The 22353-nt window shown below is 51.3% G+C and overlaps 1 protein-coding gene across 4 annotated transcripts in view; it reads left to right on the forward strand.

Moving 5' to 3' along the window:
• Positions 1-22353, forward strand: part of LOC139765268 (protogenin A-like) — a 110444-nt gene that overhangs the window by 49177 nt on the left and 38914 nt on the right. For all 4 annotated transcript variants that reach the window (XR_011716628.1, XM_071692625.1, XM_071692622.1 and 1 more), the window contains exons 3-4: positions 6682-6759; positions 15575-15713. Coding sequence is in view for 3 of the 4 variants with exons in the window: in XM_071692625.1 (XP_071548726.1) it covers positions 6682-6759; positions 15575-15713 (217 nt within the window). In the remaining variant the exon portion in view is untranslated. The remainder of the gene's footprint in view (positions 1-6681; positions 6760-15574; positions 15714-22353) is intronic.

Here is a 22353-nt window from a genome sequence, read left to right on the forward strand (position 1 = left end):
GTCGCCTAATGAGGTACCTCACACCCTCGGGGTCACCTAATGAAGTACCTCACACCCTCGGGGTCACCTAATGAGGTACCTCACACCCTCGGGGTCACCTTCTAATGAGGTACTTCACACCCTCGGGGTCACCTTCTAATGAGGTACCTCACACCCTCGGGGTCACCTAATGAAGTACCTCACACCCTCGGGGTCACCTAATGAGGTACCTCACACCCTCGGGGTCACCTTCTAATGAGGTACTTCACACCCTCGGGGTCACCTTCTAATGAGGTACCTCACACCCTCGGGGTCACCTAATGAGGTACCTCACACCCTCGGGGTTACCTAATGAGGTACCTCACACCCTCGGGGTCACCTAATGAGGTACCTCACACCCTCAGGATCACCTCATAATGAGGTACCTCACACCCTCGGGATCACCTCATAATGAGGTACCTCACACCCTCGGGATCACCTCATAATGAGGTACCTCACATCCTCGGGATCACCTCATAATGAGGTACCTCACACCCTCGGGATCACCTCATAATGAGGTACCTCACACCCTCGGGATCACCTCATAATGAGGTACCTCACACCCTCGGGATCACCTAATGAGGTACCTCACACCCTCGGGGTCACCTAATGAGGTACTTCACACCCTCGGGGTCACCTTCTAATGAGGTACCTCACACCCTCAGGATCACCTCATAATGAGGTACCTCACACCCTCGGGATCACCTCATAATGAGGTACCTCACACCCTCGGGATCACCTCATAATGAGGTACCTCACACCCTCGGGATCACCTCATAATGAGGTACCTCACACCCTCGGGATCACCTCATAATGAGGTACCTCACACCCTCGGGATCACCTCATAATGAGGTACCTCACACCCTCGGGATCACCTCATAATGAGGTACCTCACACCCTCGGGATCACCTCATAATGAGGTACCTCACACCCTCGGGATCACCTCATAATGAGGTACCTCACACCCTCGGGATCACCTCATAATGAGGTACCTCACACCCCTGCAGCGTTCACCGCGTCTCCCAACCTGACAACCCGACCGCGGTCGATCTCCGGGGGTGAACGGGCTCGAAAATGAACGCCTGGAGCCCCGGAGATCACATTGAACGCTAGGGGGTCACTCCTGGACGGAGATTAATCGTTGGTTTATTCACTCCCTGGCTGAATGGTTGGTGGTCCAGGAAGACTTGAGGACACTCGTTCGATATTCTTGAACTTCTACTCTATATACCGTGTGAGACAAGAGTCTGATGGATCACGAATGTGTGATAGAATGGGTGATAGAATGGGTGATAGAATGTGTGATAGAATGGGTGATAGAATGGGTGATAGAATGGGTGATAGAATGGGTGATAGAATGTGTGATAGAATGGGTGATAGAATGTGTGATAGAATGGGTGATAGAATGTGTGATAGAATGGGTGATAGAATGTGTGATAGAATGGGTGATAGAATGTGTGATAGAATGGGTGATAGAATGTGTGATAGAATGTGTGATAGAATGCGTGATAGAATGGGTGATAGAATGGGTGATAGAATGTGTGATAGAATGGGTGATAGAATGGGTGATAGAATGTGTGATAGAATGGGTGATAGAATGGGTGATAGAATGTGTGATAGAGTGTGTGATACAATGTGTGATACAATGGGTGATAGAATGGGTGATAGAATGTGTGATAGAATGGGTGATAGAATGGGTGATAGAATGGGTGATAGAATGTGTGATACAATGTGTGATAGAATGTGTGATACAATGTGTGATAGAATGTGTGATAGAATGGGTGATAGAATGGGTGATAGAATGTGTGATAGATTAATGATTAACAGCTTAGGTAATGTGTATATTGATCATTTTTCTTAAAGCATTAAGTACTGGAGGAAGGATAGGTACTGGAGGAAGGTTAGGTACTGGGGGAAGGGTAGGTACTGAAGGAAGGGTAGGTACTGGAGGAAGGGTAGGTACTGGAGGAAAGGTAGGTACTGGAGGAAGGGTAGGTACTGGAGGAAGGGTAGGTACTGGAGGAAGGGTAGGTACTGGAGGAAGGTTAGGTACTGGGGGAAGGTTAGGTACTGGAGGAAGGGTAGGTACTGGAGGAAGGGTAGGTACTGGAGGAAGGGTAGGTACTGGAGGAAGGGTAAGTACTGTAGGAAGGTTAGGTACTGGGGGAAGGGTAGGTACTAGAGGAAGGGTAGGTACTGGAGGAAGGGTAAGTACTGGAGGAAGGTTAGGTACTGGGGGAAGGGTAGGTACTGGAGGAAGGGTAGGTACTGGAGGAAGGGTAGGTACTGGAGGAAGGGTAGGTACTGGGGGAAGGTTAGGTACTGGAGGAAGGGTAGGTACTGGAGGAAGGGTAGGTACTGGAGGAAGGGTAGGTACTGGAGGAAGGTTAGGTACTGGGGGAAGGGTATGTACTGGAGGAAGGGTAGGTACTGGAGGAATGGTAGGTACTGGAGGAAGGTTAGGTACTGGGGGAAGGGTAGGTACTGGAGGAAGGGTAGGTACTGGAGGAAGGGTAAGTACTGGAGGAAGGTTAGGTACTGGGGGAAGGGTAGGTACTGGAGGAAGGGTAGGTACTGGAGGAAGGGTAGGTACTGGAGGAAGGGGAAGTACTGGAGGAAGGGTAGGTACTGGAGGAAGGGTAGGTACTGGAGGAAGGATAAGTACTGGAGGAAGGGTAGGTACTAGGGGAAGGGTAGGTACTGGAGGAAGGGTAGGTACTGGAGGAAGGGTAGGTACTGGAGGAAGGGTAAGTACTGTAGGAAGGGTAGGTACTGGGGGAAGGGTAGGTACTGGAGGAAGGGTAGGTACTGGAGGAAGGCGTACTGGAGGAAGGTTAGGTACTGGGGAAGGGTAGGTACTGGAGGAAGGGTAGGTACTGGAGGAAGGGTAAGTACTGGAGGAAGGGTAGGTACTGGAGGAAGGGTAGGCACTAGAGGAAGGTTAGGTACTGGAGGAAGGGTAAGTACTGGAGGAAGGGTAGGTACTGGAGGAAGGGTAGGTACTGGAGGAAGGTTAGGCACTGGAGGAAGGGTAGGTACTGGAGGAAGGGTAGGTACTGGGGGAAGGGTAGGTACTAGAGGAAGGGTAGGTACTGGAGGAAGGGTAAGTACTGGAGGAAGGTTAGGTACTGGGGGAAGGGTAGGTACTGGAGGAAGGGTAGGTACTGGAGGAAGGGTAGGTACTGGAGGAAGGGTAAGTACTGGAGGAAGGTTAGGTACTGGAGGAAGGGTAGGTACTGGAGGAAGGGTAAGTACTGGAGGAAGGTTAGGTACTGGGGGAAGGGTAGGTACTGGAGGAAGGGTAAGTACTGGAGGAAGGGTAGGTACTGGAGGAAGGGTAGGTACTGGAGGAAGGGTAAGTGCTGGAGGAAGGGTAGGTACTGGGGGAAGGGTAGGTACTGGCAGGAAGGGTAAGTACTGAGGAGGGTAGGTATGGAGGAAGGGTAGTACTGGAGGAAGGGTAGGTACTGGAGGAAGGGTAGGTACTGGAGGAAGGTAGGTACTGGAGGAAGGGTAGGTACTGGAGGAAGGGTAGGTACTGGAGGAAGGGTAAGGTACTGGAGGAAGGTAGGTACTGGGGAAGGGTAGTACTGGAGGAGGTGGTTACTGGAGGAAGGGTAGGTACTGGAGGAAGGGTAGGTACTGGAGGAAGGGTAGGTACTGGAGGAGGGTAGGTACTGGAGGAAGGGTAGGTACTGGAGGAAGGGTAGGTACTGGAGGAAGGGTAGGTACTGGAGGAAGGGTAGGTACTGGAGGAAGGGTAAGTACTGGAGAAGGGTAAGTACAGGAGGAAGTAGGTACAGGAGGAAGGGTAGGTACTGGAGGAAGGGTAGGTACTGGAGGAAGGGTAAGTACTAGGGAAATGTAAGTACTGGAGGAAGGGTAAGTACTGGAGGAAGGGTAAGCACTGGGGGGGCGGTAATTTAATTGATGTGTGTATACAGTGAACGTGACCTTTGCTGACCTCTGGGTCAGGTCAGGTTAATTAAGGTAACTGGGTCGTTAACTTACCATTAATTACTTCCCTGGTGCCAGGCCAGGTATGTTGGTCTGGACACTGGGGTATGTCAGGTCGGAGTGGGGTCGTATATGTGTCTGGCGCACGTCCCTATACCTGCTGCACGACACTGGCGTACGACTCTGTAAGTCGTACGCCGCCGTGCGACTTCCTGTACAGTACGATCACACCTGTCGTATTACGACCTTCTGTATACTACGACCACACCTGTCGCAGTGCGACCTTCTGTACAGTACGACTACACCTGTCGCTGTACGGTCTTCTGTACAGTACGACCACACTTGTCGCAGTAAGTCCCTCTGTACTGTACGACCACACCTGTCGCAGTGCGACCCTTTGTACAGTACGACCACACCTGTCGCATTACGACCTTCTGTATACTAAGACCACACCTGTCGCAGTACGACCCATTGTACAGTACGACCACACCTGTCGCAGTACGACCCTTTGTACAGTACGACGACACCTGTCCAGTACGACCCTTTGTACAGTACGACCACACCTGTCGCAGAACGACCCTTTGTACAGTACGGCCACACCTGTCGCAGTACGACCCTCTGTACAGTACGACAACACCTGTCGCAGTACGACTCCCTGTAAGTACGACCACACATGTCGCAGTACGACCTTCTGTACAGTACGACCACACCTGTCGAAGTACGACCCTTTGTACAGTACGACCACATCTGTCGCAGTACGACCACACCTGTCGCAGTACGATCTTCTATACAGTACGACCACACCTGTCGCAGTACGATCTTCTATACAGTACGACCACACCTGTCGCAGTTCGACCTTCCTGTACAGTACGACCACACCTGTCGCAGTGCGACCTTCCTGTACAGTACGACCACACCTGTCGCAGTGCGACCTTCCTGTACAGTACGACCACACCTGTCGCAGTGCGACCTTCCTGTACAGTACGACCACACCTGTCGCAGTACGATCTTCTGTACAGTACGACCACACCTGTCGCAGTACGATCTTCTGTACAGTACGACCACACCTGTCGCAGTACGATCTTCTGTACAGTACGACCACACCTGTCGCAGTGCGACCTTCCTGTACAGTACGACCACACCTGTCGCAGTGCGACCTTCCTGTACAGTACGACCACACCTGTCGCAGTACGATCTTCTGTACAGTACGACCACACCTGTCGCAGTGCGACCTTCCTGTACAGTACGACCACACCTGTCGCAGTGCGACCTTCCTGTACAGTACGACCACACCTGTCGCAGTTCGACCTTCCTGTACAGTACGACCACACCTGTCGCAGTTCGACCTTCCTGTACAGTACGACCACACCTGTCGCAGTTCGACCTTCCTGTACAGTACGACCACACCCGTCGCAGTTCGACCTTCCTGTACAGTACGACCACACCTGTCGCAGTTCGACCTTCCTGTACAGTACGACCACACCTGTCGCAGTTCGACCTTCCTGTACAGTACGACCACACCTGTCGCAGTTCGACCTTCCTGTACAGTACGACCACACCTGTCGCAGTTCGACCTTCCTGTACAGTACGACCACACCTGTCGCAGTACCCGCTGTCCAGCAGGAGGTCCTTGAGAGGTCCAACCTCCTCCTCCTCCTCCTGCTCCTCCTCCTCTTCCTCCTCCTTCTGCTCCTCCTCTTCCTCTTTCTGCTCCTCCTCTTCCTCCTCCTCCTCCTCCTGCTCCTCATCCCCCTCCTTCTGCTGCTCCTCCTCCTCCTTCTGGTCCTCTTCCTCCTCCTTCTGGTCCTCCTCCTCCTCCTCCTTCTGCTGCTGCTGCTGCTGCTGCTCCTCCTCCTCCTCCTCCTCCTCCTCCTCCTCCTCCTCCTCCTCCTCCTCCTCCTGCTTGACATCATCATATGAGCCACCCTCACCTCCTCCTCCCCCTCCACTTGACGTCAGACATCCATCAGTCTTGCTCACTCTGGCCTCGGAGGGGACTCTCTCTCTCTCTCTCTCTCTCTCTCTCTCTCTCTCTCTCTCTCTCTCTCTCTCTCTCTCTCTCTCTCTCTCTCGTGAGTGAGTGAGTGAGTGAGTGAGTGATTTTGAAAAACATTTCACCTTGCAATTTTTCACAGTTGGGCCAAGATGGATGATGCTTGGCCGGTTTATAAACTGTTGGGGCCAAGATAAATGATGTTTGGCCGGTTTAGACGCTGTTAGGGCCGAGAAAGATGATGTTTGGCCGTTTATTATATGCTGTTGGGCCATGATATAGATGGAGTTTGGCCGGTTTATATACTGTTGGGCCAAGATGGATGGAGTGTGGCCAGTTTATAATATGTTACCAGTTCATTACTTTGTTAGATGGTACATTAGTGTGTGTGTGTGTGTGTGTGTGTGTGTGTAATTAATTATCTGTACTGTACGGGGAGGGAGTTGTACACTGGTGGGTGCCCATCTCTTGTACTGTACGGGGAGGGAGTTGTACACTGGTGGGTCCCCATCTCTTGTTCTGTACGGGGTGGGAGTTGTACACTGGTGGGTCCCCATCTCTTGTACTGTACGGGGAGGGAGTTGTACACTGGTGGGTCCCCATCTCTTGTTCTGTACGGGGTGGGAGTTGTACACTGGTGGGTCCCCATCTCTTGTACTGTACGGGGAGGGAGTTGTACGTACACTGGTTCTAACCTTCTTCGCCTCCTTCAGGTGTCATGGATCAGTGAGCAAGACCTGCAGGTGTTGGCTGTGAACGGCGCCATCTTCACCTCCGACCGTCGGCTGAAGGTGAGTCATCTTCACCCTACGACCACCGGCTGAAGGTGAGTCATCTTCACCCCACGACCACCAGCTGAAGGTGAGTCATGTTCACCTCCGACCGTCGGCTGAAGGTGAGTCATCTTCACCCCACGACCACCGGCTGAAGGTGAGTCATCTTCACCCCACGACCACCAGCTGAAGGTGAGTCATGTTCACCTCCGACCGTCGGCTGAAGGTGAGTCATCTTCACCCCACGACCAGTGGCTGAAGGTGAGTCATCTTCACCCCACGACCACCAGCTGAAGGTGAATCATGTTCACCTCCGACCGTCGGCTGAAGGTGAGTCATCTTCACCCCACGACCAGTGGCTGAAGGTGAGTCATCTTCACCCCACGACCACCAGCTGAAGGTGAGTCATGTTCACCTCCGACCGTCGGCTGAAGGTGAGTCATCTTCACCCCACGACCACTGGCTGAAGGTGAGTCATCTTCACCCCACGACCACCGGCTGAAGGTGAGTCATCTTCACCCCACGACCACTGGCTGAAGGTGAGTCATCTTCACCCCACGACCACCGGCTGAAGGTGAGTCATCTTCACCCCACGACCACTGGCTGAAGGTGAGTCATCTTCACCCCACGACTGCTGGCTGAATTTGAGTCATCTTCACCCCACGACCACCGGCTGAAGGTGAGTCATCTTCACCCCACGACCACCGGCTGAAGGGGAGTCATTTTCACCCCACGACAACCGGCTGAAGGTGAGTCATCTTCACCCCACGACCACCGGCTGAAGGTGAGTCATCTTCACCCCACGACCACTGGCTGAAGGTGAGTCATCTTCACCCCACGACTGCCGGCTGAATGTGAGTCATCTTCACCCCACGACCACTGGCTGAAGGTGAGTCATCTTCACCCCACGACCACCGGCTGAAGGTGAGTCATCTTCACCCCACGACCACTGGCTGAAGGTGAGTCATCTTCACCCCACGACTGCCGGCTGAAGGTGAGTCATCTTCACCCCACGACCACCGGCTGAAAGTGAGTCATCTTCACCCCACGACCACTGGCTGAATGTGAGTCATCTTCACCCCACGACTGCCGGCTGAAGGTGAGTCATCTTCACCTCCGACCGTCGGCTGAAGGTGAGTCATCTTCACCCCACGACTGCCGGCTGAAGGTGAGTCATCTTCACCCCACGACCACTGGCTGAAGGTGAGTCATCTTCACCCCACGACCACCGGCTGAAGGTGAGTCATCTTCACCCCACGACCACTGGCTGAAGGTGAGTCATCTTCACCCCACGACTGCCGGCTGAAGGTGAGTCATCTTCACCCCACGACCACCGGCTGAAGGTGAGTCATCTTCACCCCACGACCACTGGCTGAATGTGAGTCATCTTCACCCCACGACTGCCGGCTGAAGGTGAGTCATCTTCACCTCCGACCGTCGGCTGAAGGTGAGTCATCTTCACCTCCGACCGTCGGCTGAAGGTGAGTCATCTTCACCTCCGACCGTCGGCTGAAGGTGAGTCATCTTCACCCCACGACCACCAGCTGAAGGTGAGTCATCTTCACCCCACGACCACCGGCTGAAGGTGAGTCATCTTCACCCCACGACCACTGGCTGAAGGTGAGTCATCTTCACCCCACGACCACCAGCTGAAGGTGAGTCATCTTCACCCCACAACCACTGGCTGAAGGTGAGTCATCTTCACCCCACGACCACTGGCTGAAGGTGAGTCATCTTCACCCCACGACCACTGGCTGAAGGTGAGTCATCTTCACCCCACGACCACCGGCTGAAGGTGAGTCATCTTCACCCCACAACCACTGGCTGAAGGTGAGTCATCTTCACCCCACGACCACCGGCTGAAGGTGAGTCATCTTCACTCCACATATATAACCAGAGATATACAGTGTAAACATTATGTATAACCAGAGATCTACAGTGTATACATTATGTATAACTAGAGATAGACAATGTATACATTATGTATAACCAGAGATATACACTGTATACATCATGTATAACCAGAGATATACAGTGTATACATTATGTATAACCAGAGATATACTCTGTATACATCATTGTCGTCCGTATGAATAAACACCTTCATACCATCAAGAAACTGGGACCCCCCCAGGCTGATGAGGGGGTGACACCCCCCCATTTGCCTCATGCTGACCCCCCCCTCCCCTCCTCCTCCTGGCCTCATGCTGACCTCCCCTCCCCTCCTCCTGGCCTCATGCTGACCTCCCCTCCCCTCCTCCTGGCCTCATGCTGACCTTCCCTCCCCCCTCCTCCTGGCCTCATGCTGACCTCCCCTCCCCTCCTCCTGGCCTCATGCTGACCTCCCCTCCTCCTCCTCCTGGCCTCATGCTGACCCCCCCTCCTCCTCCTCCTCCTGGCCTCATGCTGACCTCCCCTCCCCTCCTCCTGGCCTCATGCTGACCTCCCCTCCCCTCCTCCTGGCCTCATGCTGACCTCCCCTCCCCTCCTCCTGGCCTCATGCTGACCTCCCCTCCCCTCCTCCTGGCCTCATGCTGACCTCCCCTCCCCTCCTCCTGGCCTCCCCTCTCCTCCTCCTGGCCTCATGCTGACCTCCCCTCCCCTCCTCCTGGTCTCATGCTGACCTCCCCTCCCCTCCTCCTGGCCTCATGCTGGCCAGCCCCTCCCCTCCTCCTGGCCTCATGCTGACCTCCCCTCCCCTCCTCCTGGCCTCATGCTGGCCAGCCCCTCCCCTCCTCCTGGCCTCATGCTGACCTCCCCTCCCCTCCTCCTGGCCTCATGCTGACCTCCCCTCCCCTCCTCCTGGCCTCATGCTGGCCCCCTCCCCTCCTCCGCCTCCTGGCCTCATGCTGACCCCCTTCGCCCCCCTCCTCCTGGCCTCATGCTGACCCCCCTCCCCCCCTCCTCCTCCTCCTGGCCTCATGCTGGCCCCCCCTCCTCCTCCTGGTCTCATGCTGACCTCCCCTCCCCTCCTCCTGGCCTCATGCTGGCCCCCCTCCCCTCCTCCGCCTCCTGGCCTCATGCTGGCCCCCCTCCCCTCCTCCGCCTCCTGGCCTCATGCTCACCCCCTTCGCCCCCCCTCCTCCTGGCCTCATGCTGACCCCCCTCCCCCCTCCTCCTCCTCCTGGCCTCATGCTGGCCACCCCTCCTCCTCCTGGCCTCATGCTGGCCACCCCTCCTCCTCCTGGCCTCATGCTGACCTCCCCTCCCCTCCTCCTGGCCTCATGCTGACCTCCCCTCCCCTCCTCCTGGCCTCATGCTGACCCCCCTCCCCCCTCCTCCTGGCCTCATGCTGGCCCCCCCTCCTCCTCCTGGCCTCATGCTGACCTCCCCTCCCCTCCTCCTGGCCTCATGCTGGCCACCCCCTCCCCTCCTCCTGGCCTTATGCTGGCCCCCCTCCCCTCCTCCGCCTCCTGGCCTCATGCTGACCCCCCCTCCTCCTCCTCCTGGCCTCATGCTGACCCCCCCTCCTCCTCCTCCTGGCCTCATGCTGACCCCCCCTCCTCCTCCTCCTCCTGGCCTCATGCTGACCCCCCTCCTCCTCCTCCTGGCCTCATGCTGACCCCCCCTCCTCCTCCTCCTGGCCTCATGCTGACCCCCCCTCCTCCTCCTCCTCCTGGCCTCATGCTGACCCTCCCCTCCCCAGCAGGGGGTCAATATGACACCTGACAAATTAGCCTTCAATGACCAAACATCCTGGGTCAATAATGCCTCTCCTCCTTGTGTTCCATAGAGGCATCGTGGAGCAGGAGAGGCTCCTTGTGGGTCGTACTGAGGTAAACTGTGGCACTAGGGAGGTCGTACTGAGGTAAACTGTGGCACTAGGGAGGTCGTACTGAGGTAAACTGTGGCACTAGGGAGGTCGTACTGAGGTAAACTGTGGCACTAGGGAGGTCGTACTGAGGTAAACTGTGGCACAAGGGAGGTCGTACTGAGGTAAACTATGACACTAAGGAGGTCGTACTGATGTAAACCATGGCACCTGGGAGGCAGGGAGGGAGGCACGTCCATTGAACCAGGAGTCTGGCTGTGTGTGTGTGAGAGAGAGAGAGAGAGAGAGAGAGAGAGAGAGAGAGAGAGAGAGAGAGAGAGAGAGAGAGAGAGAGAGAGAGAGAGAGAGAGAGAATATGCCATTAAATAACACGTCTCTTGGCGTGATGACTGAGATGCCAAACCCTGGCCTCGTGAGGGACGTCGGAGGCCAATCACTGGGGGGGGTGCCACACACACACACACACAGCGCCCTCAGACCTGTGTGTGTGTGTGTGTGTGTGTGTGTGTGTGTGTGTAAACACCTTCCTAAGGGTTGGCATCCAGCGTCATCCATCTCTGTGTGTGTTACTGGAGGGTGATGCTTTCAAACGCAAATTTAATATTAATAAAATATAGAAAATGTGGATACGTAGTTAATTTATGAAAATTGATGGGTTTTAAATATCGCGATGACTCATATTGTGCATAAGTAGTCAATTTATAAAGATTGGTGGGTGGTAAAAATCGCGATGATTGATAGTCACAGACAGTTAAGTCACAAACAACTGGGTCACAAACAACTAAGTCAGAGACAGGTGGGTCACAAACAACTGGATCACAAGCAACTGGGTCACAAACAACTGGGTCACAAACAGCTGGGTCACAAATAGTTCGATCACAAACAGTTGGATCACACAAACAGTTTGGTCACAAACAGCTCGGACACAAACAGTTGGGTCACAAACACTTTGGTCACAAACAGCTGGGTCACAAACAATAGAGGTCACAAGCAGTTGAAGCCACAAACAATAGAGGTCATAAGTAGTTGGAGTCACAAACAATAGAGGTCACAAGTAGTTGGAGTCACAAACAATAGAGGTCACAGGTAGTTAGAGTCACAAACAATAGAGGTCACAGGTAGTTAGAGTCACAAACAATAGAGGTCACAAGTAGTTAGAGTGACAAACAATAGAGGTCAGAAGTAGTTGGAGTCACAAACAATAGAGGTCATAGGTAGTTAGAGTCACAAACAATAGAGGTCACAAGTTGTTGGAGTCACAAACAATAGAGAGGTCACAAAGAGCTGGGCCACAACCAGCTGGAGCGATCAATATCTACAGAACCAATTAAAAACCAATTTGTTGGATATGAGTTACAACCAGACATTAAAACTTTTAACTACCCTAAATAATTATGTGCCAGTAGCAGTAAACAATTAGGTGTGACATGTAAACACCAGGTAGGATCAGGTGGAAACCAGGCAGCCTAGGGTCCGGGTGGAAGCCAGGTACCGTGTATGTGATCAGCTGTTCAACGTCAATGAAGCTCAGCTGTTCGATGTCAACAATGATCAGCTGTTCGATGTCAACAATGATCACCGGATGGACGTCAGCAGTGATCTGCTGTTCGACGTCAACTATGATCAGCTGTTCGATGTCAACATTGATCAGCTGTTCGATGTCAACAATGATCAGCTGCGACATACACAAGTCTAAGCCTGGGCGTAGGTGGACTGACACTTTAACTCGCTCGCTAAGTTAACGGCTACACCAAGTTCGAATCTCATCTCCCCACACGGGTCTGGTCATAATCGACGTCGGGTCTGGTCATAAGTGACGTCGGGTCTGGTCATAATCGACGTCGGGTCTGGTCATAAGCGACGTCGGATCTGGTCAAATGCGACGTCGGGTCTGGTCATAATCGACGTCGGGTCTGGTCATAAGCGACGTCGGGTCTGGTCATAAGCGACGTCGGGTCTGGTCATAAGCGACGTCGGGTCTGGTCATAAGTGACGTCGGGTCTGGTCATAATCGACGTCGGGTCTGGTCATAAGCGACGTCGGGTCTGGTCATTAGCGACGTCGGGTCTGGTCATAAGTGACGTCGGGTCTGGTCATAAGCGACGTCGGGTCTGGTCATAAGCGACGTCGGGTCTGGTCATAAGCGACGTCGGGTCTGGTCATAAGTGACGTCGGGTCTGGTCATAAGCGACGTCGGGTCTGGTCATAATCGACGTCGGGTCTGGTCATAAGTGACGTCGGGTCTGGTCATAAGCGACGTCGGGTCTGGTCATAAGCGACGTCGGGTCTGGTCAGTGCTGGGCTGGGTGACCGCCTGGAACACCAGATGTTGCTGGCGCATGCGTGAGCGCTACGCGCTACATATATAAACTCTCATATAAAACTTTGCCAAGCGAAAACAAAAATTACTTGCTGAACATTTCTTTGCACAATATATATATATATATATATATATATATATATATATATATATATATATATATATATATATATATATATATATATATATATTGGAAAGGATCACAATTTTGCGCGTGATCAAGATATTCCTATGAGTCCACGGGGAAAATGAAACATGATAAGTTCCCAAGTGCACTTTCGTGTAATAATCACATCATCAGGGGAGACACAAGAGAGAAATATAAGTCAGTCGATATACATCGGAGAGACGAAGCTAGGACTTTTGGTTTTACCAAATGGCGTCCTAGCTTCGTCTCTCCGATGTATATCGACTGACTTATATTTCTCTTTTGTGTCTCCCCTGATGATGTGATTATTACACGAAAGTGCACTTGGGAACTTATCATGTTTCATTTTCCCCGTGGACTCATAGGAATATCTTGATCACGCGCAAAATTGTGATCCTTTCCAATATATATATATATATATATATATATATATATATATATATATATATATATATATATATAAAGTCTCAAATTTTAAAAGGTAGTTAAATATGAAATAACAAATCTTTTTTATGTAACCCGGAGTTACCGAGAGCGAAAGCCTATCATCCATCCGGAAATTTTTCGTATTTTGTTTTCCTGCTGATCTAAAGGATATGCTTACCCATGCCTGCGTTTGTTATGCTGATATGATTGCAGCCTTTCAGAGACGATTAACATAACTCATGTAATCTACTCACATATTAGGGAATTGGATTCAACCAGGACAGAGCTGAAACTCGCATATTTACATATCGTTTAAACGAGATTGAAGTGTAGTGAAATGGTTTCGTCACATGGAGAGAATGAGTGAGGAAAGATTCACATAGAGGATATATGTGTCAGAGGTGGAGGGAACGTGAAGTGGGAGACCAAATTGGAGGTGGAAGGATGGAGTGAAAAAGATTTTGAGTGATCGGGGCCTGAACATGCAGGAGGGTGAACGACGTGCAAGGAATAAAATGAATTGGAACGATGTGGTATACCGGGGTCGACGTGCTGCCAATGGATTGAACCAGGGCACGTGAAGCGTCTGGGGTAAACCATCGAAAGTTTTGTGGGGCCTGGATGTGGAAAGGGAGCTGTGGTTTCGGTGCATTGTACATGACATCAAGAGACTGAGTGTGAACGAATGTGGCCTTTGTTGTCTTTTCCTAGCGCTACCTCGCACACATGAGGGGGGAGGAGGGGGGCATTTCATGTGTGGCAGGGTGGCGACGATAATGGATGAAGGCAGCCAGTATGAATATGTACAAGTGTATGTATATGTATGTATACGTTGAAATGTATGGTTATGTATATGTGCGTGTGTGGACGTGTATGTATATGCATGTGTACGTGGGTGGGTTGGGCCATTCTTTCGTCTGTTTCCTTGCGCTACCTCGCAAACGCGGGAGACAGCTCCAAAGTATGATTAATAGATAGATAAATAAATTAAGCGAGATGTTGAAAGAATAGAAATGTTAAAGATTCGCTTTGTCATGATTGTGATATTCGATAATTGGATCATGAGGTAATACAAGTTTGGTAGGTGTTACCGTACTCCGCCTATCACGTTCAGTTGTATTATAGACAGTCGATGAAGAGGAGCTCAGCTTCGTTAAGCACATTCTCTGAATGAGTTCATCCTATCCCTGCTCCTGCGTGGAGTGCAGCCATGAGGTTGCAGGAGTTCTGAGAAGGGAGACCTGGCTACATAATGATGATAATAATAATGATAATAATGATGATAATAATGATAATAATGATGATAATGATGATGATAATGATGATAATAATAATGATAATGATGATAATAATAATGATAATGATAATAATGTTAGTTTTAACCTGACCGTCAGCCAGGCTGGGGGAGCACATCCACTCACCCCAGTCCTCCCCAGCCAGCCTCATCCACCCTGCATGTGGATGAATATGGCACACAATATGGCTAGGCTGTAGGCAAGAATGTACGAGTGTGACGCGAGTGTATAAGATTATGAAAGATGACAACAAAGCGTGACCTTTGCCATATATGTGACCCTGTGCAATGACCTCTCACCTCTGTGGCACTGGATGTGACCTCTGTCATCCACCGTGGCACTGGATGTGACCTCTGTCATCCACTGTGGCACTGGATGTGACCTCTGTCATCCACTCTGGCACTGGATGTGACCTTTGTCATCCACTCTGGCACTGGATGTGACCTCTGTCATCCACTGTGGCACTGGATGTGACCTCTGTCATCCACTGTGGCACTGGATGTGACCTCTGTCATCCACTCTGGCACTGGATGTGACCTCTGTCATCCACTCTGGCACTGGATGTGACCTCTTTCATCCACTCTGGCACTGGATGTGACCTCTGCCATCCACTGTGGCACTGGATGTGACCTCTGCCATCCACTGTGGCACTGGATGTGACCTCTGCCATCCACTGTGGCACTGGATGTGACCTCTGTCATCCACTGTGGCACTGGATGTGACCTCTGTCATCCACTGTGGCACTGGATGTGACCTCTGTCATCTCTGTGACACTACCACTCACTCACCCCAGTCCTTCCCTCCCCTGATGGTGGGGTGGAGGGCGTGGGTGCCTCACTGTACTAACCCTCCTCTACCCTCCTCCTTGGCAGATCCGGACGTGGCGTGAGGGCGCGGTATGGGCGTGGGACCTGGTCATCGAGACCACCACGCTCGAGGACGCGGGCGTGTACCAGTGTCAGGTGAACACGAGACCCAAGTTAACCCACCTCGTTGCCCTCGATGTACACTGTAGGTACCTACCATCGTGTTCATGCTGGCGTTCTGTGTTCATTGTACTCACATTGAGTGTTCAGGGTGTTCATATAGGTGTTCAGGGTGTTCATACAAGTGTTCAGGTTCACACCTGTGTTCAGGACATAGTGTGTTCACACCGGTGTTCAGTACACTGTGTGTTCACGCCGGTGTTCAGGACCCAGTGTGTTCACACCGGTGTTTAGGACACAGTGTGTTCACACCGGTGTTCAAGACCCAGTGTGTCCATGTCGGTGTTCAGGGCACAGTGTGTTCACACCGGTGTTCAGGACCCACTGTGTTCACACCGGTGTTCAGGACACAGTGTGTTCACGCCGGTGTTCAGGACCCAGTGTGTTCATGTAGATGTTCAGGGCACAGTGTGTTCACAACGGTGTTCAGGACCCAGTGTGTCCATGTCGGTGTTCAGGGCACAGTGTGTTCAAACCGGTGTTCAGGACCCAGTGTGTCCATGTCGGTGTTCAGGGCACAGTGTGTTCACACCGGTGTTCAGGACCCAGTGTGTCCATGTCGGTGTTCAGGGCACAGTGTGTTCAAACCGGTGTTCAGGACCCAGTGTGTCCATGTCGGTGTTCAGGACACAGTGTGTTCACACCGGTGTTCAGGACCCAGTGTGTTCATGTCGGTGTTCAGGGCACAGTGTGTTCACACCGGTGTTCAGGACCCAGTGTGTTCATGCCCGTGTTCTGGACACTGTGTGTTCACACCGGTGTTCAGGACACATAACATCAGATTGGGGAAGAGCAGTGTGGTTTCAGAAGTGGTATAGGATGTGTGGATCAGGTGTTTGCTTTGAAGAATGTATGTGAGAAATATTTAGAAAAGCAAATGGATTTGTATGTAGCATTTATGGATCTGGAAAAGGCATATGATAGAGTTGATAGAGATGCTCTGTGGAAGGTATTAAGAATATATGGTGTGGGAGGCAAGTTGTTAGAAGCAGTGAAAAGTTTTTATCGAGGATGTAAGGCATGTGTACGTGTAGGAAGAGAGGAAAGTGATTGGTTCTCAGTGAATGTCGGTTTGCGGCAGGGGTGCGTGATGTCTCCATGGATGTTTAATTTGTTTATGGATGGGGTTGTTAGGGAGGTGAATGCAAGAGTTTTGGAGAGAGGGGCAAGTATGAAGTCTGTTGTGGATGAGAGAGCTTGGGAAGTGAGTCAGTTGTTGTTCGCTGATAATACAGCGCTGGTGGCTGATTCGGGTGAGAAACTGCAGAAGCTGGTGACTTAGTTTGGTAAAGTGTGTGAAAGAAGAAAGCTGAGAGTAAATGTGAATAAGAGCAAGGTTATTAGGTACAGGAGGGTTGAGGGACAAGTCAGTTGGGAGGTAAGTTTGAATGGAGAAAAACTGGAGGAAGGGAAGTGTTTTAGATATGTGGGAGTGGATTTGGCAGCGGAGCGGAAGGAACCATGGGAGCGGAATTGATTCACATGGTGAGGGAGGGGGCAAAGGTTCTGGGAGCGTTTAAGAATATGTGGAAGGCGAGAACATTATCTCTGAAAGTGAAAATGGGTATGTTTGAAGGAATAGTGGCTCCAGAAATGTTATATGGTTGCGAGGCGTGGGCTATATATAGGGTTGTGCGGAGGAGAGTGGATGTGTTGGAAATGAGATGTTTGAGGACAATGTGTGGTGTGAGGTGGTTTGATCGAGTAAGTAATGAAAGGGTAAGAGAGATGTGTGGTAATACAAAGAGTGTGGTTGAGAGAGCAGAAGAGGATGTTTTGAAATGGTTTGGTCACATGGAGAGAATGAGTGAGGAAAGATTGACAAGAGGATATATGTGTCAGAGGTGGAGGGAACGAGGAGAAGTGGAAGACCAGTTGGAGGTGGAAAGATGGAGTGAAAAAGATTTTGAGCGATCGGGGCCTGAACATGCAGGAGGGTCAAAGGTATGCTAGGAATAGAGTGAATTGGAACGATGTGGTATACCGGGGTTGACGTGCTGTCATTGGATTGAACCAGGGCATGTGAAACCTGTGGGGCCTGGATGTGGAAAGGGAGCTGTGGTTTCGGTGCATTATACATGACAGCTAGTGACTGAGTGTGAACGAATGTGGCCTTTGTTGTCTTTTCCTAGCGCTACCGAGCACGCGTGCGGGGGAGGGGTTGTCATTTCATGTGTGGCGGGGTGTCGACGGGAATGAATAAGGGCAGACAGTATGAATTATGTACATGTGTATATATGTATATGACTGTGTGTGTGTACATATATGTATACGTTGAGATATATAGGTATGTATATGTGCATGTGTGGATGTGTAATATATATACATGTGTATGAGGGTGGGTTGGGCCATTCTTTCGTCTGTTTCCTTGCGCTACCTCGCTAACGCGGGAGACAGCGACAAAGTATGATAAATAAATAAATAAATGAATATATATATATATATATATATATATATATATATATATATATATATATATATTATATATTCTTATGCGTTCATGGGGAAAATGGAACGCGATAAGTTCCCAGGTGCACTTTCGTGTAATAATCAGTTTTTTTGTATATGTATGAGAGTAATATTAATGGTGAAGGTGAGCGCGCATTAAGTGTTGCCATATATCAGAGGTCACGCGGGAGTGACCTCTGGGGGTCAGGTCATCATCCATCAGAAGACGCAACATTAACCCCAGCAACACTATATATCATCCCTCTCGACCAGCGTTCACATATCCCTCAGGCGCCCTGCTGGTAGGGTGGGAAAGAGGAATATTCCTCCGAGGTTGAAGAATATTACTGGTGGAGAGGAGGAATACTTCTCCTGGACGAAGATATTTGGAATATTCCTCGTGTTGTATTGCTCACGTCGAGGGCACAGACCCATGGGATATTTTTTTTCCTTTTATTTTTCATCTTCATGAATGTTTCGTTGTGTTTTTTACACTGGGTATCACATATGGCAGTTGTGGAAGGTGAGGTGTGTGTGGTGCTGGACAGCCGACGTCCATGACTGCTGAGGACGTACACACACACACACACACACACACACACACACACACACACACACACACACACACACACACACATACATACATACACACACACATACACACACACACACACACACACACACACACACACACACACACATACGCATACACACACACACACACACACACACACACACACATACGCATGCACACATTCACACACACGCATGCACGCATACACACACACGCATGCACGTATGCACACACACACACACGCACATACAGACACACACACACACACACACACACACACACACATATATATATATATATATATATATATATATATATATATATATATATATATATATATATATACATATATCATTTATCGCTGTTTCCCGCGTCAGCGAGGTAGTGTCAGGAAACAAACGAAAAATGGCCCATCCACTCATATACACATATATGTAACTTAACGCCCATACGCGTACATATACATATATATACATATCAACAAATACATACATATACATACAAATACACAGACATATACACATATATACACATGTGTGCACATATTCTTGCTCTCCTTCATCCATTCCGGTCGCTACCCCACCACACAGGAAGCGATATCGTAACCCCGTATATACATTTTAAATTTTTATTAATACAATGTCAGTTTAACTACATCCAAGATTTATCATTTCAATTAAAGAGGACAGATGTATGATTATTTTGAGTTATCGCTTGTGTATAAACTGGTAGCCATATTGAACCAGGGCAGCGGAGTTCCATTCAGTCGTCAATAGCATTAAGAAGTTCATTTAGGATTTGAACGCGTTCTCTTTACAATGGTTCCTTTTATCTCGTCGATTGCTATCGGTTTTGTGCGATTAACGTTATCTTTCATGTGTGCCCTTGGGAATGACTCCACTGGTGTGAGGTCTGGTGAAGGAGGAGGAGGAGGAGGAGTATGCAATGCTACCTCTTCGTCCAGGAGCAGGAGGAGGAGGAGGAAGGGTATGCAATGCTTCCTCTTCGTCCAGGAGGAGGAGGAGGAGGAGGAAGGGTATGCAATGCTTCCTCTTCGTCCAGGAGAAGGAGGAGGAAGGGTATGCAATGCTTCCTCTTCGTCCAGGAGGAGGAGGAAGGACATGCAATGCTACCTCTTCGTCCAGGAGGAGGAGGAAGGGTATGCAATGCAACCTCTTCGTCCAGGAGGAGGAGGAAGGGAATGCAATGCTACCTCTTCGTCCAGGAGGAGGAAGAGGAGGAAGGGTATGCAGTGCTACCTCTTCGTCCAGGAGGAGGAGGAGGAGGAGGAAGGGTATGCAATGCTACCTCTTCGTCCAGGAGGAGGAAGGGTGTGCAATGCTTCCTCTTCGTCCAGGAGGAGGAGGAGGAAGGGTTTGCAATGCTACCTCTTCGTCCAGGAGGAGGAGGAGGAGGAAGGGCATGCAATGCTACCTCTTCGTCTAGGAGGAGGAGGAAGAGGAAGGGTATGCAATGCTACCTCTTCGTCCAGGAGGAGGAGGAGGAGGAAGGGCATGCAATGCTACCTCTTCGTCCAGGAGGAGGTGGAGGAGGAAGGGTATGCAATGCTACCTCTTCGTCCAGGAGGAGGTGGAGGAAGGGTATGCAATGCTACCTCTTCGTCCAGGAGGAGGAGGAGGAGGAAGGGCATGCAATGCTACCTCTTCGTCCAGGAGGAGGAGGAGGAGGAGGAAGGGCATGCAATGCTACCTCTTCGTCCAGGAGGAGGAGGAGGAAGGGTATGCAATGCTACCTCTTCGTCCAGGAGGAGGAGGAGGAGGAGGAAGGGCATGCAATGCTACCTCTTCGTCCAGGAGGAGGAGGAGGAAGGGTATGCAATGCTACCTCTTCGTCCAGGAGGAGGAGGAGGAGGAAGGGTATGCAATGCTACCTCTTCGTCCAGGAGGAGGTGGAGGAGGAAGGGCATGCAATGCTACCTCTTCGTCCAGGAGGAGGAGGAGGAAGGGTATGCAATGCTACCTCTTCGTCCAGGAGGAGGAGGAGGAGGAAGGGCATGCAATGCTACCTCTTCGTCCAGGAGGAGGTGGAGGAGGAAGGGTATGCAATGCTACCTCTTCGTCCAGGAGGAGGAGGAAGGGCATGCAATGCTACCTCTTCGTCCAGGAGGAGGAGGAAGGGTATGCAATGCTACCTCTTCGTCCAGGAGGAGGAGGAGAAGGGTATGCAATGCTACCTCTTCGTCCAGGAGGAGGAGGAAGGGTATGCAATGCTTCCTCTTCGTCCAGGAGGAGGAGGAAGGGTATGCAATGCTACTCTTCGTCCAGGAGGAGGAGGAAGGGTATGCAATGCTACTCTTCGTCCAGGAGGAGGAGGAAGGGCATGCAATGCTACCTCTTCGTCCAGGAGGAGGAGGAAGGGTATGCAATGCTTCCTCTTCGTCCAGGAGGAGGAGGAAGGGCATGCAATGCTACCTCTTCGTCCAGGAGGAGGAGGAAGGGTATGCAATGCTTCCTCTTCGTCCAGGAGGAGGAGGAAGGGTATGCAATGCTACCTCTTCGTCCAGGAGGAGGAGGAAGGGTATGCAATGCTTCCTCTTCGTCCAGGAGGAGGAGGAAGGGTATGCAATGCTTCCTCTTCGTCCAGGAGGAGGAGGAAGGGCATGCAATGCTACCTCTTCGTCCAGGAGGAGGAGGAAGGGTATGCAATGCTTCCTCTTCGTCCAGGAGGAGGAGGAGAAGGGTATGCAATGCTTCCTCTTCGTCCAGGAGGAGGAGGAAGGGTATGCAATGCTTCCTCTTCGTCCAGGAGGAGGTGGAGGAGGAAGGGTATGCAATGCTACCTCTTCGTCCAGGAGGAGGAGGAAGGGCATGCAATGCTACCTCTTCGTCCAGGAGGAGGAGGAAGGGCATGCAATGCTACCTCTTCGTCCAGGAGGAGGAGGAAGGGCATGCAATGCTACCTCTTCGTCCAGGAGGAGGAGGAAGGGCATGCAATGCTACCTCTTCGTCCAGGAGGAGGAGGAAGGGCATGCAATGCTACCTCTTCGTCCAGGAGGAGGAGGAAGGGTATGCAATGCTACCTCTTCGTCCAGGAGGAGGAGGAAGGGCATGCAATGCTACCTCTTCGTCCAGGAGGAGGAGGAAGGGCATGCAATGCTACCTCTTCGTCCAGGAGGAGGAGGAAGGGTATGCAATGCTACCTCTTCGTCCAGGAGGAGGAGGAGAAGGGTATGCAATGCTACCTCTTCGTCCAGGAGGAGGAGGAAGGGTATGCAATGCTACCTCTTCGTCCAGGAGGAGGAGGAGGAAGGGTATGCAATGCTACCTCTTCGTCCAGGAGGAGGAGGAAGGGCATGCAATGCTACCTCTTCGTCCAGGAGGAGGAGGAAGGGTATGCAATGCTACTCTTCGTCCAGGAGGAGGAGGAAGGGCATGCAATGCTACCTCTTCGTCCAGGAGGAGGAGGAAGGGTATGCAATGCTTCCTCTTCGTCCAGGAGGAGGAGGAAGGGTATGCAATGCTTCCTCTTCGTCCAGGAGGAGGAGGAAGGGTATGCAATGCTACCTCTTCGTCCAGGAGGAGGAGGAAGGGCATGCAATGCTACCTCTTCGTCCAGGAGGAGGAGGAAGGGTATGCAATGCTTCCTCTTCGTCCAGGAGGAGGAGGAAGGGTATGCAATGCTT

This window comes from Panulirus ornatus, chromosome 53, assembly GCF_036320965.1.
Source record: "Panulirus ornatus isolate Po-2019 chromosome 53, ASM3632096v1, whole genome shotgun sequence".
Taxonomy (NCBI): Eukaryota; Metazoa; Arthropoda; class Malacostraca; order Decapoda; family Palinuridae; genus Panulirus; species Panulirus ornatus.